Source organism: Plecotus auritus, assembly GCF_963455305.1.
Source record: "Plecotus auritus genome assembly, chromosome: 2".
Classification (NCBI taxonomy): domain Eukaryota; kingdom Metazoa; phylum Chordata; class Mammalia; order Chiroptera; family Vespertilionidae; genus Plecotus; species Plecotus auritus.
Window position 1 is genome coordinate 48,938,030 of NC_137771.1, and position 14,064 is coordinate 48,952,093.

General features: G+C 41.2%; 1 protein-coding gene across 6 annotated transcripts in view; it reads left to right on the top strand.

Moving 5' to 3' along the window:
- The window catches only part of PDE4B (phosphodiesterase 4B), a 555,855-nt gene that overhangs the window by 537,842 nt on the left and 3,949 nt on the right, over positions 1-14,064 (top strand). For all 6 annotated transcript variants that reach the window (XM_080658071.1, XM_080658069.1, XM_080658070.1 and 3 more), the window contains 7 exons: positions 4,893-5,071; positions 8,162-8,260; positions 8,402-8,566; positions 10,248-10,347; positions 11,601-11,755; positions 11,867-11,989; positions 12,693-12,875. In XM_080658071.1, coding sequence (XP_080514197.1) covers positions 4,893-5,071; positions 8,162-8,260; positions 8,402-8,566; positions 10,248-10,347; positions 11,601-11,755; positions 11,867-11,989; positions 12,693-12,875 — 1,004 coding nt within the window. The remainder of the gene's footprint in view (positions 1-4,892; positions 5,072-8,161; positions 8,261-8,401; positions 8,567-10,247; positions 10,348-11,600; positions 11,756-11,866; positions 11,990-12,692; positions 12,876-14,064) is intronic.

Genomic DNA, 14,064 nt, shown 5'->3' on the forward strand with positions numbered 1-14,064 from the left:
TGTATAATGAACTTATGTGGGCTATTTTTCTATAATGAGGCCTGTAGGATTTGTAAATCTGTACTTCCAAGTGAATGGGTAGCATTTAGATCCTGATTCTGTGGACTTGCAGTTACCCCTGAATTATGCTTGTCTCCAGAACTCCACTTCCCAGGGAAATGACCCATTCTTAAAGCTGAACACCACACCTCCCTTCTTTTCTGCACATAATTCAATCACTGAGCATTTGCCTTGATGCCTTATGGAAACACATTCCTCTTCTGCTTTTATTTTAGAAAACCAGTCCTATCTAATACCAGGGCAGTTCCTGCTATCAGCAGATCAATCTTAGAGCAGCCTAGTGCAAAGCTCAGGGAATTACTCTGCAGCCGATGGGCACCTGACGCTTAGCAAGTGCCTTTCCAGCTGTTTCCAGTGTGTGGGTGTCTGCAGTAGCTGATCTTCCCCAGCTGCAGTTGTGTCAGGCCTTTGTCAGAGAACAAAGGAAAAGAATTTTTCAGACATCTGAACTCCAAGGGGTAGCTAGAATCTAATTGAACAGAAAGCATCATATACTAATTCTTTTATTCCCCAGCATCTCCCCTTTATTCCTTGGAAGCCAGGTGTCTTCCCCTGTCCATTTGTGGTATACTTCGTTCTGTGCATCACCCAATTATTTTTCATTAACTGGGAACTGTCTTAGGGACATTTCATAGGTTAATGACTGTGGGAGAGAAGGATAAAATCCATACGTGCAGGAATTCATGTTTGTTTTCATAGACATTGCATTTCTAAAATATCAGGGCTCTTCTGTCTTAAGAGATGCTCATGACTAGAGAAAAGCTGCATGAAGTCCCTGAGCCCCTCATCATCCAAGACTGCACCTAAGCAGTCCTCGTCACTGTCATTTCTTTCACTACCCACTTGCCAAGGACAACAAGCATATTTTAGAATGCTAATTAATGTCTTCTTGTCATCAAAGGCTGATACCAAGTGAGAAGGCTGAAGAGAAAATAAAGATGAGTCCTCGGTTTCAACACTTTGTATCTAAAGAGCAGCCAATGTCAATTTTCTGTCAAGCATTCCATTTGCTGTTTAGGCACATCTCTTGAAGAAAACCAGTCATTTGGCTTCTAACTATTTCAAAAATTAAATTCCCAAGAACACGTTGCTGAGGAAGGTTGTTAGGATCTCAGTCCTTACAGACTCAGCATGAGGAGGGTGGTGTGTGTGAGAGGGTGTGTGTGTGTGTGTGTGTGTGTGTGTGTGTGTGTGCGCGCGCGCATGTGTGCATGCACGAGGTAGACCCACTCAAACAGACTATACAGACAGATTAAAATGTTAAATATTCTTGGGAAAATATAGGGAGAAAATATCATATAAACATAGGATGCATCAGTTGCCTCATCTGGAAAATGGGAGCGTTGGAACAGCTGCCACCCCAGAGCCCTTCCAACTCTTAAACATTCTATGACTCTGATATAGATGGAGTTTATCCATCTTACTAAAAGTACCTGGCAGCCTGAATTTTCTGCAATAAACTGCAGATTTGCAATTTCACGATCTTAAAAAGTAACCAAACAAACAAAGTTTGTTTCCAAACCGCAAATGCAGGACAAGGAGCCCTTAGGCCTGTTTGTGAGCTTAGTGCATACTCCTGGAGGACCATGAGTGAAGCCTTCTTCACAAACTGTCAGATCTGCAAGGATCTTGAATGGCCTTGTAATCCAATTCCCTCATTTTACAGGAGAGAAAACTGAGGCCTAGAAGAGCAAAATAATTCCACCAAGATTACTTGACTAATATGTTCCTAAGTCAGAACTAAAACTTGACTCTCTTGACTCCTAGACCTAAATGTCCCATCACTTCTTTAATTAGGAAAGAAGCCTATTCAGAACTCAGAGCATAAGGAAGAAAATCACATTTAAGGGTATTCAAGCAATATTCATTCTTTTGGAGAAAAGTCTTTAGAAATCAGGATTGTTGGACGTAAAAATAAAAAGGTTTATTAACAGTTTCCAGTAATATAAAAAGGTCTTGTTAGAGCAAAGATACCATCTCAGTGAGAGCAAACTGAGTAGGCCTTAGCAATTTAAGCTAAACTTGAAGAGCAATATTTCAGTAAGAGTCATTGAATATTAAAATGGGTCATCAGAGGGAAGGAATCCCTTACTCCAGGGATCTGTGACTTGTGTTATATTCCCATCAACAGGGTAGTGTCCAGATAATTCAAAATGTAGTCAGGAGACCATTTACCACTGCAGGCACTTCTTGATGCTCTTTTATGGGCTCCAGGTTGCTGGAATAAAAAGAAATAAAGCAGGACCCACAGGGAGGGAGCATAGATAAAGCAAGATACTTAGATGTGGTCTTACAATTTAGTTAATATTTTTACGAACAGTGAAAAGCTATCCTTATAAATCAACAGCTTACTATCTCGAAAATTAAACACAGGATTTTCAAGGTGCAAGGAAAATAACTTACGAACTTTGCACGATCAAATGCTGTGATCTAGCAAGAAAAGCACCTCCAGTTAGCCATTAGCCAAATTTTGACATTTTTTGCATCTGTGTTTTTTTGTGGTTGTCGTTGTTTATTTGTTTTATATGGGTCCACCATTTCCCCCACTGTAATCTGACCATTCTATAAATGTAAATTCACTAAATGTTTATTGTGATTCTTTGAGTCTGTGTTTCAGGTTATTTCCACATTGTGCTGGCTAAGCATTTAACAGAGGAAATTCAGAATAGGGAAAAGCATATAAGAGAGGAAATTCTGAATAGGGAAACCTACCAGTTGTTTCAATGCCTGCTTAGGGAAACACCCATGAATGCCCAGTTGGCACTGTGTGAATAATGGCTTTCTTCTTTATTGTAATGTTCTCTGCATAGACGCAGTGGTGGTTCAGCTCAATTACTCACTGCTGCAGGGGATCTTTAATTAAGCAAAGGGGGAAAGCTGCTAGTCCCACTACTAGAGGGTCTTATATCTGTGTTGGCATGGGAGAATCCAACAGCCAGAAATGAAGAATGGTGAAGGATGGTGGTTGGGAGAGGCATGGGCTATTGTGACCTTGCCTTTTCGCAAAAGTAGTAATTATTAGGAGTGAAGTGACAGGGAGAAAAGTAATTTCAAAAATAACATAATCTGTCATTTTTAATGCCAGAGATTGTGAGACCAGAAAGAGATTTTTTTTTTATAGGAATCTCAAGGCCTGGGTTCTATGCTATTAAATCACTGTATCTGGAACACAGTAATTGCAAAATAAATATCTGTTGAATAAATCACCCTTTGAGCTTGGGCAAGTTGCTGACTTCATCTGAAAAGTCAGAATGTGGTATTATTATTGGTTCCCAAACTTGGCTCTGACCATCACAGTCACTTGGGAAGCTTTTAAAAAGCACTGGTTCGGGAGGACTGGGTGAGGCTCATAAATCTGTGTTTTTTTAAAGTTTCCTGAATGCTTCTGATGCTAAACCAGGTTGGAAACCCCTAAACTCATAGAAATGACCAGTAAAATTCCTCCACAACCAAAAGTCCTAGTAAGGCTGATGAGTCTAGGAGCTCGTGGGCACCTGGAGACGTTACTGATGCTGTGGAGAGGGAACACCCCTGCTCCAGCCCTACAGCTGGGTGCTGAGGTGTACATGACAGTTGCTTCTGTCTTCCTGTGCTTGCTTTGCTTTGATGAGTTGTCCTCAGAGCCCCATGAGCAGGCAGAGGTCTCTGGGGAGAACATGTGACTATGTTATCATCGGTGAGAACTGAAAGCAAATAGTTTAGATCCCAGCATGCCAACTGGAAACATGTCATTTTCAAATGGAGAAACTGTATTTGTACTTATTTTCACTGTAAAAAGCAGAGATAAATGCAGGAACTTTTGAAAGCTGCATTAACTCTTTCAATCACAAGTATCATTTAGTTCAATGAAATAGCTGTTAAGCTATTTAATAAATTATTGCTCAGTCCACTTCCAGGCATCCCTATGGCCTGAAAGAGTTAATACATTTTTCAGAAGTATTCAAGATACATCGCCCTATAAGTGAAATGAAATATTTGACTGCTGATATTTTTAATAACATGCTATAGAGAAAAGTGCTTCTACAAGCAGTTAAACATGATTTTTTCAGTAATTCTAGCTCTACTGTTACCTTTTGTAGCAGAATTTTTTAAAAGTTTAAATGAGATGATCATAAATATTAAATAAGCATAAATATTTTAATCAATGTAATGCCTGTTACAAATGACAGTCAGTGTTTATTATTATTTTAATAGAACTAATAAACCAAAGGCATAAAGTAAAACTGAAATTATGGTCTTCCTCTAATCCTCAAATGGTAATAAACCAAGGCTTTAAAGTAATTATTTGAAGTAACTATTTATTTCTCTCACATACATTCTACTTATCTAAACTAAAATTATAAGTTATATCCAGCTAAAGTTATATGAATCTTTTAATTTAAAATTTAATACACATATAATAAAATGAGCAGAACATAAAGCCTGTTTTTAGTAACCTGGTCTTGGGAGCATGAAACTTCTCTATTATACAAACATATATAAGTTATTAACTTAAAAAAAATCACATATAAATATTGATACCCCACCTTGCAAATGTACAAGTGTAATTCTCCTAAACTAGACTGCAAACAGAAGAGCTGAGATTAAGTTTCTCCTCTGCCAATTCTTGGACAACTTATTTAGCTCCTCTGGGCCTCAGTTCTCCCAGGAATAAAATGGAGCAAAATATTTTTCCCATCTACTTCACAGGATTGTGCTGAAGATCAAGTGAGATAATGCATGGCAGTTCTTTATAAGATGCTTAGAAATTGTTTTGCATATTACAAAAACATCTGATTGGAATGTGGTCTCAATGACACTCATAGTCTGAAAAACGTATCCTTTTGTTGCAGACAAGCAGAATGATGTGGAGATTCCATCTCCCACCCAGAAGGACAGAGAGAAAAAGAAAAAGCAGCAGCTCATGACACAGATAAGCGGAGTGAAGAAACTGATGCATAGTTCAAGCTTAAACAATACAAGCATCTCACGCTTTGGAGTCAACACAGAAAATGAAGATCATCTAGCCAAGGTGGGTATGTGCTGGGAGTGTGTGCATCTAGCTGTCTGCTTCATAGCAGCCTAAAACTACCTGCTAGGAAATAGTAGTGTTCTCCTTTGCTTTATTATTAAACGAGAGGCCTGGTGCATGAAATTTGTGCATGGGGGGGGGGTCCTTCAGCCCGCCCTGCACCCTCTTGCAGTCCAGGAGCCCTAGGGGGATGTCTGACTGACGGCTTAGGCCCACTCCCCACTGAGGACATCTTTAGCGCTGCTGCAGAGGTGGGAGAGGCTCCCACCACCGCCACTGCGCTCGCCAGCCGTGAGCCCCACTTCTGGCTGAGCAGCACTCCCCCTGTGGGAGTGTACTGACCACCAGGGGGCAGCTCCTGTGTTGAGCATCTGCCCCCTGGTGGTCAGTGTGCGTCATAGCAACCAGCCGTTCCTCCGTTTGGTCGATTTGCATATTAGCCTTTTATTATATAGGATTGTATGATAAGGAGGCTGGGTGGCCTCCTTGTCCACTGATGAGCACCTAATTAAAGACTCTTTTTCTATATTAAGGGGCCTTTTTTTAAAGCTTAAATGGGATTTGTAAATGGATAGTTCCTCATGAATGAGAATCCTACTGAAAGTTCACTAAAAGAATCCACAGGGAGGCCAGTGGGCAGGAGTGAATTTCCCAGAGAACATTTTGAGGACTGTATGCCAAGGAACAATGGGAAAATCTGAGCTGGTTGGCAGAGCTAGCAAGGAAATGAGAGAAATTGACAGCACTGACTCTTGAACCCAAACCTCAGTAGTGGAGGAAGGCACAGAAAGAGTTTATATATGAGCTAAGAGGCTATGTGAGGAAGAATGCTGAGGTCCTCTGAGCCTTGTGAAAATGGAAAGAGCTTACTGTGAGGAAAAGGACATTCGGTGAGGCCTTCTGAAAGGTATCATTGGACTAACGTCTGTTACACATTGGGCCAAGCCTGTCTAGGGAGAGCCTAGAACAGGGGTGGGCAAACTTTTTGACTCGAGGGCCACAATGGGTTCTTAAACTGGACCGGAGGGCCAGAACAAAAGCATGGATGGAGTGTTTGTGTGAACTAATATAAATTCAAAGTAAAGGAGCGGAGGGGAGAGCAAGAGAACCGGATAGAACAGCTGGATCCGGCCCGCGGGCCGTAGTTTGCCCACGGCTGGCCTAGAACCTTCGCCCCAGACAATAATTAAAAATGGAATAAACTGTTCCTTTAATCAGATAATCCTATCTAATAAAAGAGTAATATGCAAATTGACCATACCTCCGCTACACCCACAAGCCACGCCCACCAGCCAATCAGGAACGAGTATGCAAATTAACCCAACCAAGATGATGCGGCCACAGAGAGAGCAGGAGGCTTGGGTTTCCCCAGCAATGGATGAAGCCAAGCTTTCCGCCTGCCCTGGCCTTCCTTGGCCTCTGCTTAAGGCTACAAAGTTTCAATTATAGAAGATAAATAAATCCCAACAAAAATGGCTGCAGCCACAGAGTGAGCAGGAGGCTTGGCTCCGCTCAAAGCTACAAAGTTTCAATTATAGAAGATAAATAAATCCCAGATACCAGGGCCTCCACTTGGGTCGCCAGGGGCGTGGCCAGCCTGCAAACCACCACAGGCCCCTCACCCAGGCCACTCCACGCTCCAAGGGAATCTCCACCCTAATCCGGGACACCCTTCAGGGCAAACCAGCTGGCCCCCACCCATGCACCAGGCCTCTATCCTATCTAATAAAAGAGTAATATGCAAATTGACCATCACTCCATCACACAAGATGGCTGCCCCATGTGGTCAAAGATGACTGACCCCATTTGGACACAAGATGGCTGCCACAAGATGGCCAGGAGGGGAGGGACCAGGTATGCAAGGGAGGGCAGTTGTGGGCAGTCAGGCCAGCAGGGGAGGGCAGTTGGGAGGGATCAGGCCTGCAAAGGAGGGCAGTTGGGGGCGATCAAGCACACAGGGGAGGGCAGTTAGGGCTGACCAGGCCAGCAGAGGAGGGAAGTTGGGGGGGACCAGGCCTGCAGGGGAGGGCAGTTAGGGGTGACCAGGCCTGCCAGGGATGGCAGTTAGGGACAATCAGGCTGGTAGGGGAGCAGTTAGGCATCAATCAGGCTGGCAGGGGAGTTGTTAGGAGGTGATCAGGCTGGCAGGCAGAAGCAGTTAAGGGCAATCAGGAAGGCAGGCAGGCGAGCAGTTGGGAGCCAGTAGTCCTGGATTGTGAGAGGGATGTCCGACTGCCCATTTAAGCCCAATCCTACCTGGATCGGGCCTAAACAGGCAGTTGGACATCCCTTGAGGGGTCCCAGATTGGAGAGGGTGCAGGCTGGGCTGAGGGACACACCCCCTCTTCCCCCCCCCCCCCCCCCCGTGCACGAATTTCGTGCACCGGGCCTCTAGTCTTATAATAATCCCACAATACAGGACTAAATGATGTTTCTTCCAGATTTATCTGTGGCCTAGGAACTGTTGGATATAATATGTGACTGGCATTCTTCATTAAATTAGAGTTGATTTATGCACATTCTAGCAGCTGAGTCTTTCTGACATGGCCCTTAGTGAGAATAACCGAAGAACAGAGGCATAGCCCTAAGATGATTTTCTAGCTCTATTCACTTGCAGCAACTAAATTTATAAATGCAATATATAGAAACTTGGGACTAGAATGAAGAGGATACCCAACCTCCTAGGCCAGTGGTCAGCAAACTCATTAGTCAACAGCCACATATCAACAGTACAACGATTGAAATTTCTTTTGAGAGCCAAATTTTTTAAACTTAAACTTCTTCTAATGCCACTTCTTCAAAATAGACTCACCCAGGCCATGGTATTTTGTGGAAGAGCCACACTCAAGGGGCCAAAGAGCCGCATGTGGCTCGCGAGCCACAGTTTGCCGACCACGGTCCTAGGCCATTCCATTTTAACTTTTTCATGCATCTAGAGGACTCAAAATAGGCACTCGAAAGATAGACAGCCATTGTCCAAAAAGTAAATATAAACAATGAGTTATGCTTAAAACAAACAAAACAAAGACAAACAGAAAACAACAAAAAAACTCTGTCCTTATTCTTAAATTCCTCTAATTTTTCTTACAGGAGCTGGAAGACCTGAACAAATGGGGCCTTAACATCTTCAATGTGGCTGGATATTCACACAATAGGCCCTTAACGTGCATCATGTATGCCATATTTCAGGTGAGTACACGGGAAGGAATGCTGGTTATTCCATTGGATGACTATGGTTATTTTTCTATACCAGTTTACTTTTCTGATTTAGCTTTTTTTTTCATTTTTGGACATCCATTTATTTATTTTCTAATTCATTTTACAATATAGGAAAGAGACCTCCTAAAGACATTCAAAATATCCTCAGATACATTTGTAACCTACATGATGACTTTAGAAGACCATTATCATTCTGACGTGGCATATCATAACAGCCTACATGCTGCTGATGTAGCCCAATCAACCCACGTTCTTCTTTCAACACCAGCATTAGATGTGAGTAATTATGAACTCCTATACCTGCCCATCCTCTTCAAAAAGTGCCACACAATGTAATATATTTGCAGAAATAATGTAATTAGATGATTGCATATTCTTGAACTGGTTCTTGATTATGTGTCCCATCTATCAATTGAGTTACCAATATCAGAGTAGCCTTCCCTTTACATCTCTTATGGTTGAAAAATTATTTAATTATCAAGCAATTAACAGGACACTTTATTTTTTATGTGTCTAGTTCAGTGACTGGTATATAGTATATCTTCACTATGCATGTACTGATTCCAGCTGCCCCTTCCATCCCAAGCATTGTGAGGGATACCAAAGAAGCATAACCTAAAATTTTCTATATAGTTCCTGTTAGGAATAGGCATCCATAGGAATTCATATTCTCCTAAGAATTCATAAAACTGATTCTATGGGATGAAGAAAAAATAACTGAAAATCTAGAACTGAGAATTGTTAGATATCTTGCTGAAAGGTGACTGTGACTCCTTCCCTAGCAGATTAATGCATTTGTATGCGCTGACATTAGCAGCAATGTGCCCAGCAGACATGTTCTTTCTCGACTATGGCAGTGATGATCAGGTGCTTCCAAAACGAGTAAGGGACTGGCCAACCTTTATCCATCTCCACCTTTGCAGATTCAGTTTAGAAGGTGAAGAAAGAGTAAACAGACCACAACTCTGTTGCTTAGGTTCCATATTTTCTGAAGAAATAAACCCAGGAAGACTTGGGAAAGTGAAATGGTGCTAAGGCCATTCTATTTCCCTGGAGGACGTGTTCTGTACAAGTATCAGAGTAGACCAACACTGTTTATCAACTGTCCACTATTGTTGATAGGATACCCATTGTGAGACCAGAAGTTGTCCATGAGCGCCACTGCTGTAGGGAAGGGAGAGTTCAGTGTGCCCTATAGTAATCAGATTGGTCTTCATGGGAGAGGTGGAAACTGAGCTGGCATTTGAAGGGTCAGAAGATTTAAGTAATCACAGAGGACAAGGAAAGACATTTCAGCGGGAGAAAGACATTTTAGCCAGAAGGAATATATACCTAAATACCAGGTTTAAATCATTGTGTACCAGTGGGGGCAGAGGAGGCTTCATAGAAATGTTCTCAAAGCTGGTACATTATAAGCCTTTAGTGCATAGGTACCAAATGAATGGGTGAAGAAATATTTGAAACCTTCTGATCACACTACAAATGTAGCCTTCAGAAATAACTGACTGCCAGTCTTACGAGATTGGAATTTGGTGTTTGTTCTCTAAGTTACGCAGCCTGCAAACATATGAAGTTTGTTATATCTCAGAGCACAGTCTGATTTGCTTCTTTGACTTGCATGTGCTTGTGTTATATAAGCACCATTCTGCCATACCGCTTAGCCAGGAAACAAGCATCAGGGACCAGCTGATCACTCACCATAGGCACTGCTCCAGTGCCTTCCCGAGCGCAGCCCCTAGGCCTGATGAGGGCATGGGCTCGGCCGTCATTCCTTTCACTTGAGACCTTGTGAAGATGTATAGAATCCACATTTAATTAAATTAGTATATGAGACATTATAAAAATCAACACACCGTCCTTCTCCCAACAAGAATGAAGTGGGATACTTTAACATGAAACAGAATCGCAGGATAGGCAAATGGGACATGGAGTGAAATGTGCTCATTTTGCTCTGCAGGCCGTCTTCACAGATTTGGAAATCCTGGCCGCCATTTTTGCAGCTGCTATCCATGACGTGGATCATCCTGGAGTATCCAACCAGTTTCTCATCAACACAAGTGAGTTCACCACTAGGACAGTCGTTCAATATCATCCTATGAGTCACTGCTTAATTTTTCCCCTCCTTATGCTTTTGTTATGGATAATAATAAGAGTAATAATGAGGTAATCCTTCCATTTCACTCAAACTGGTCAGACCTTTCCTGGATACTGTGTCCAGTTTGACAACATCATTTTTGAGCTGCATGGAGAACTTACAAGAGGTCAGAGGGGAGCCATAAAAAGTACTCAATGTTTGGAAAATACGATATGCGAGGAAAGAGTAACAGATGTGGAATTGTTCAGTAAGCACAAGGAAAGGCTTGGGAATAATGTGATAATGATTTTTAGGATTGTGCAGGGCTCTCACACAGAGCGTGGTGGCCCACGAGTGTCCCTCGCTACTGCGGAAGCAGGCCCAAATGTTAGATCGGAGCATGGGAACCCCCAAACAGAAACTGCAGTTAGTGACAGAGCACCATCTCTTGGCTATTATTCTTGATTAAGAGAAAATGTGACTTCATGAGTTTGATGACCATATTCTCATTTGCAGACAGGGCTCTGCCTAATGAAAGATGTCTGAATCTTTTGTGTGAAAGGCGGGCTGGAAGCTGTTGTATCCATTTCCAGATATCGCAGTCTCTGACGTATAGAGCCAGATGGCAGAAAATTTAACATCAGGATTGTTCTAAAAAAGTATTAATGTTTTGTTACCACATTTATAGAAAGCTCCGAAAAGCTACATTATTTGAATAAATTGAAATTTTATAGTCACTTCATTCTTCTTTGAAAATACATAACTCACAATTAACAGAGCTGGCAAGCATATAAAAAAATGAATATAGTTTGAAAATCCTAATACATTTGATAAAGTTTAGTGACATTTTCAGTTCATTCTTTTCCAAAGCACAAAATGTGTGAACACATAAAGGAAATTACAATCTGGGATAAAAGTAGGATTTAGCAGCTTGGGAATGCTTTTACCTAATGTCAAATTCTTTATAAACTGGAGAAGGAGAAAAAGGATTCTAAAATACCATGAATTCTAATCAGAGAGAAAGCTTATGCACTAATAACTACTGCAAGTATTTTGGTTTAGAAACTGACTACATTCCTTTGTAGAGGGAGACTATTTCTTTAAGAAGAAATGGGCATGCAGATCTTAGCTCTTAAAACTACATAAATAGAGCTAGATCTGATTTCATATTGAGGTAATGCAGACCTTTGAATTGTACCCCTTTTTATTAAGTCATCATTTTTTCCTGTTTACTAGATTCAGAACTTGCTTTGATGTATAATGACGAATCTGTGTTGGAAAACCATCATCTGGCCGTGGGTTTCAAACTGCTGCAAGAAGAGCACTGTGACATCTTTCAGAATCTCACCAAGAAGCAGCGGCAGACACTCCGGAAGATGGTTATCGACATGGTAAGACTTCAGCCTCTCCAGGTTCCTCACTTCCTTCTACTGTCACAGGAGGAGAAATCTCATTCTCTCACACACTGAGATCACTGAGTATTTTCGTTCTTTTTACCCAAGGTGTTAGCAACTGATATGTCCAAACATATGAGCCTGCTGGCAGACCTGAAGACAATGGTAGAAACAAAGAAAGTGACAAGCTCAGGCGTGCTTCTGCTGGACAACTATACGGATCGTATACAGGTATTTGAGGAAAAGCCTCTGATTGAACACAAAGCCAAACCAAACAACAATTAAAAATGAAAACAAATTAGTTGCATGTCCTCAGTTATTACCACAGCTATAGGCCTATTTTAAGGACAAACTAAGCAAGCTAAGAAATAACGAAGAAAAACATGGCAGCTTATTCTCTAATTTATGAGGAAAAACATAACCCTATTTATTGAATTGCTTAGTTCTAAAAATAAATAGCAAGATCTATTTGTAATATGGTGTACGTGACTGCTGGTCCCAAAAGCTGATGTTTGGATATAAATCCTATTGACTTGCAGTTTGTTAAGTCTGTTCTAGTTATACAAATTGCCATCAGCTGGTCTCTTTCCACAAGTGGAAAATATGAAGATATCTACTTTGAGTAATTCTTTGCATTTTTTCCAAACTGAGGAAAGGAAATGGTGGCAGTATCTGACCTCTAATGTCCTTTCCAGCTTTTAAATTCAATGACCATCAATTTAAGAAGACACACATTTTCCTGTTTAGGACTCCCATTTTAACCAATTCTGGCCAACACCCTTGTAATTCTGCTTTTTTGGTGCACACACCATAATTATAATGCAACTAAAATGTTCTTGGGTTTGGTACCAAATGTACTAACACAAGAGGGATGAGATGTTCTAGTAGTATTTACACCTAATTTTATGAGATTTCCAAAACTTGATGATTTCAGGTCCTTCGCAACATGGTACACTGTGCAGACCTGAGCAACCCCACCAAGTCCTTGGAATTGTATCGGCAATGGACAGACCGCATCATGGAGGAATTTTTCCAGCAGGGAGACAAAGAGCGGGAGAGGGGAATGGAGATTAGCCCAATGTGTGATAAGCACACAGCTTCTGTGGAAAAATCCCAGGTATCTAATATAAGGTTTTCAAAGTTTTTGTAAGCTCTGCTGATTGTAGAATTCGCGGGTTCTATTTAGTTCTTTCCTTTTGCTAGAATATATACAGTATATATTAAACAATAAGGAAGCAACCACCCATTTAGTTCCATTATACTCAGGACTCATTTGTCTTCTCTATTACACGGAGTGGAGATAAAGCAGTCATCAGAAGCCATCAAAGTTTGAACTGTGTAGCTTCAAACAGTTTAGATGGTTGTCTATGATCTTAGCAAATCCAGCTGATTGAACTGAAGAATATGGGACTCCTCCCACTCATCCACCCAGATTTCTCCTCGCTCTGTCTTTACCCAGTATCTCTACTCTTGTTCCCTGCACCCCATTTTTGCTGTCTCTCCATAGTCAGCTCACTGCCATCATCACCAGAGGTAGTGAATCTCATTCCTACAAATCTCTTCTACCTCATAGCCCCAGCTCCATCCTGTGCCCCCTTCCAAAGTTACATCTACACTCTGAGAACATGCTGACATTTTCTGATTGTGTCCAAAGCTAGAGATTCCCTGTGGGCTGAGGATTCAGACAATGCAGTAGAGGCAGGGGGCTGCAGAAAGTTCCCAGATTCTAGCTGCACTAGAATGTGTCAATATCCCCACAAAGGCTTTAGAGCCTGCTAAATTGTTACTCTTCTCAGGACGACAAATGGCCTGAGCCAAGTGGTCATGACTGAGAATGAGTCTATAGGTTGTCCAAGGTCTTTATCACAAAAGAATTCGGAGTATTTTTTGTTCATGTTTATCCTCTTTCCTCACTACCTCCTCTCCAAATTTACATATACTTGTAATATTTGTATACTAACTTTGCAGTTATTATATTATTGCTTCTTTAAAAAAAGACAGTCAAATGCATTTAAAATCTGTGAAAGTGTCCTAACAGTCTAATATGCTATAAAAATGCACAACAACATTAATTTAGGGACAATTTAAACACCCTAAAGCCTTAATTAGAACCATACATTAATTAACTAATTAATTAATTAATTAAACGGAATAAGGCTCTTTTATTAACAATAGTGATTTTTAAAAAATATTTATATCCTGTCTGTGCAGTTTCTCACACATTTTCCCACTGATTATCCTATTTGAACCTCCACACAGCGTTGGGAGATAGACACAACATGTATTTCCCCAGTGTATCAGGTGAA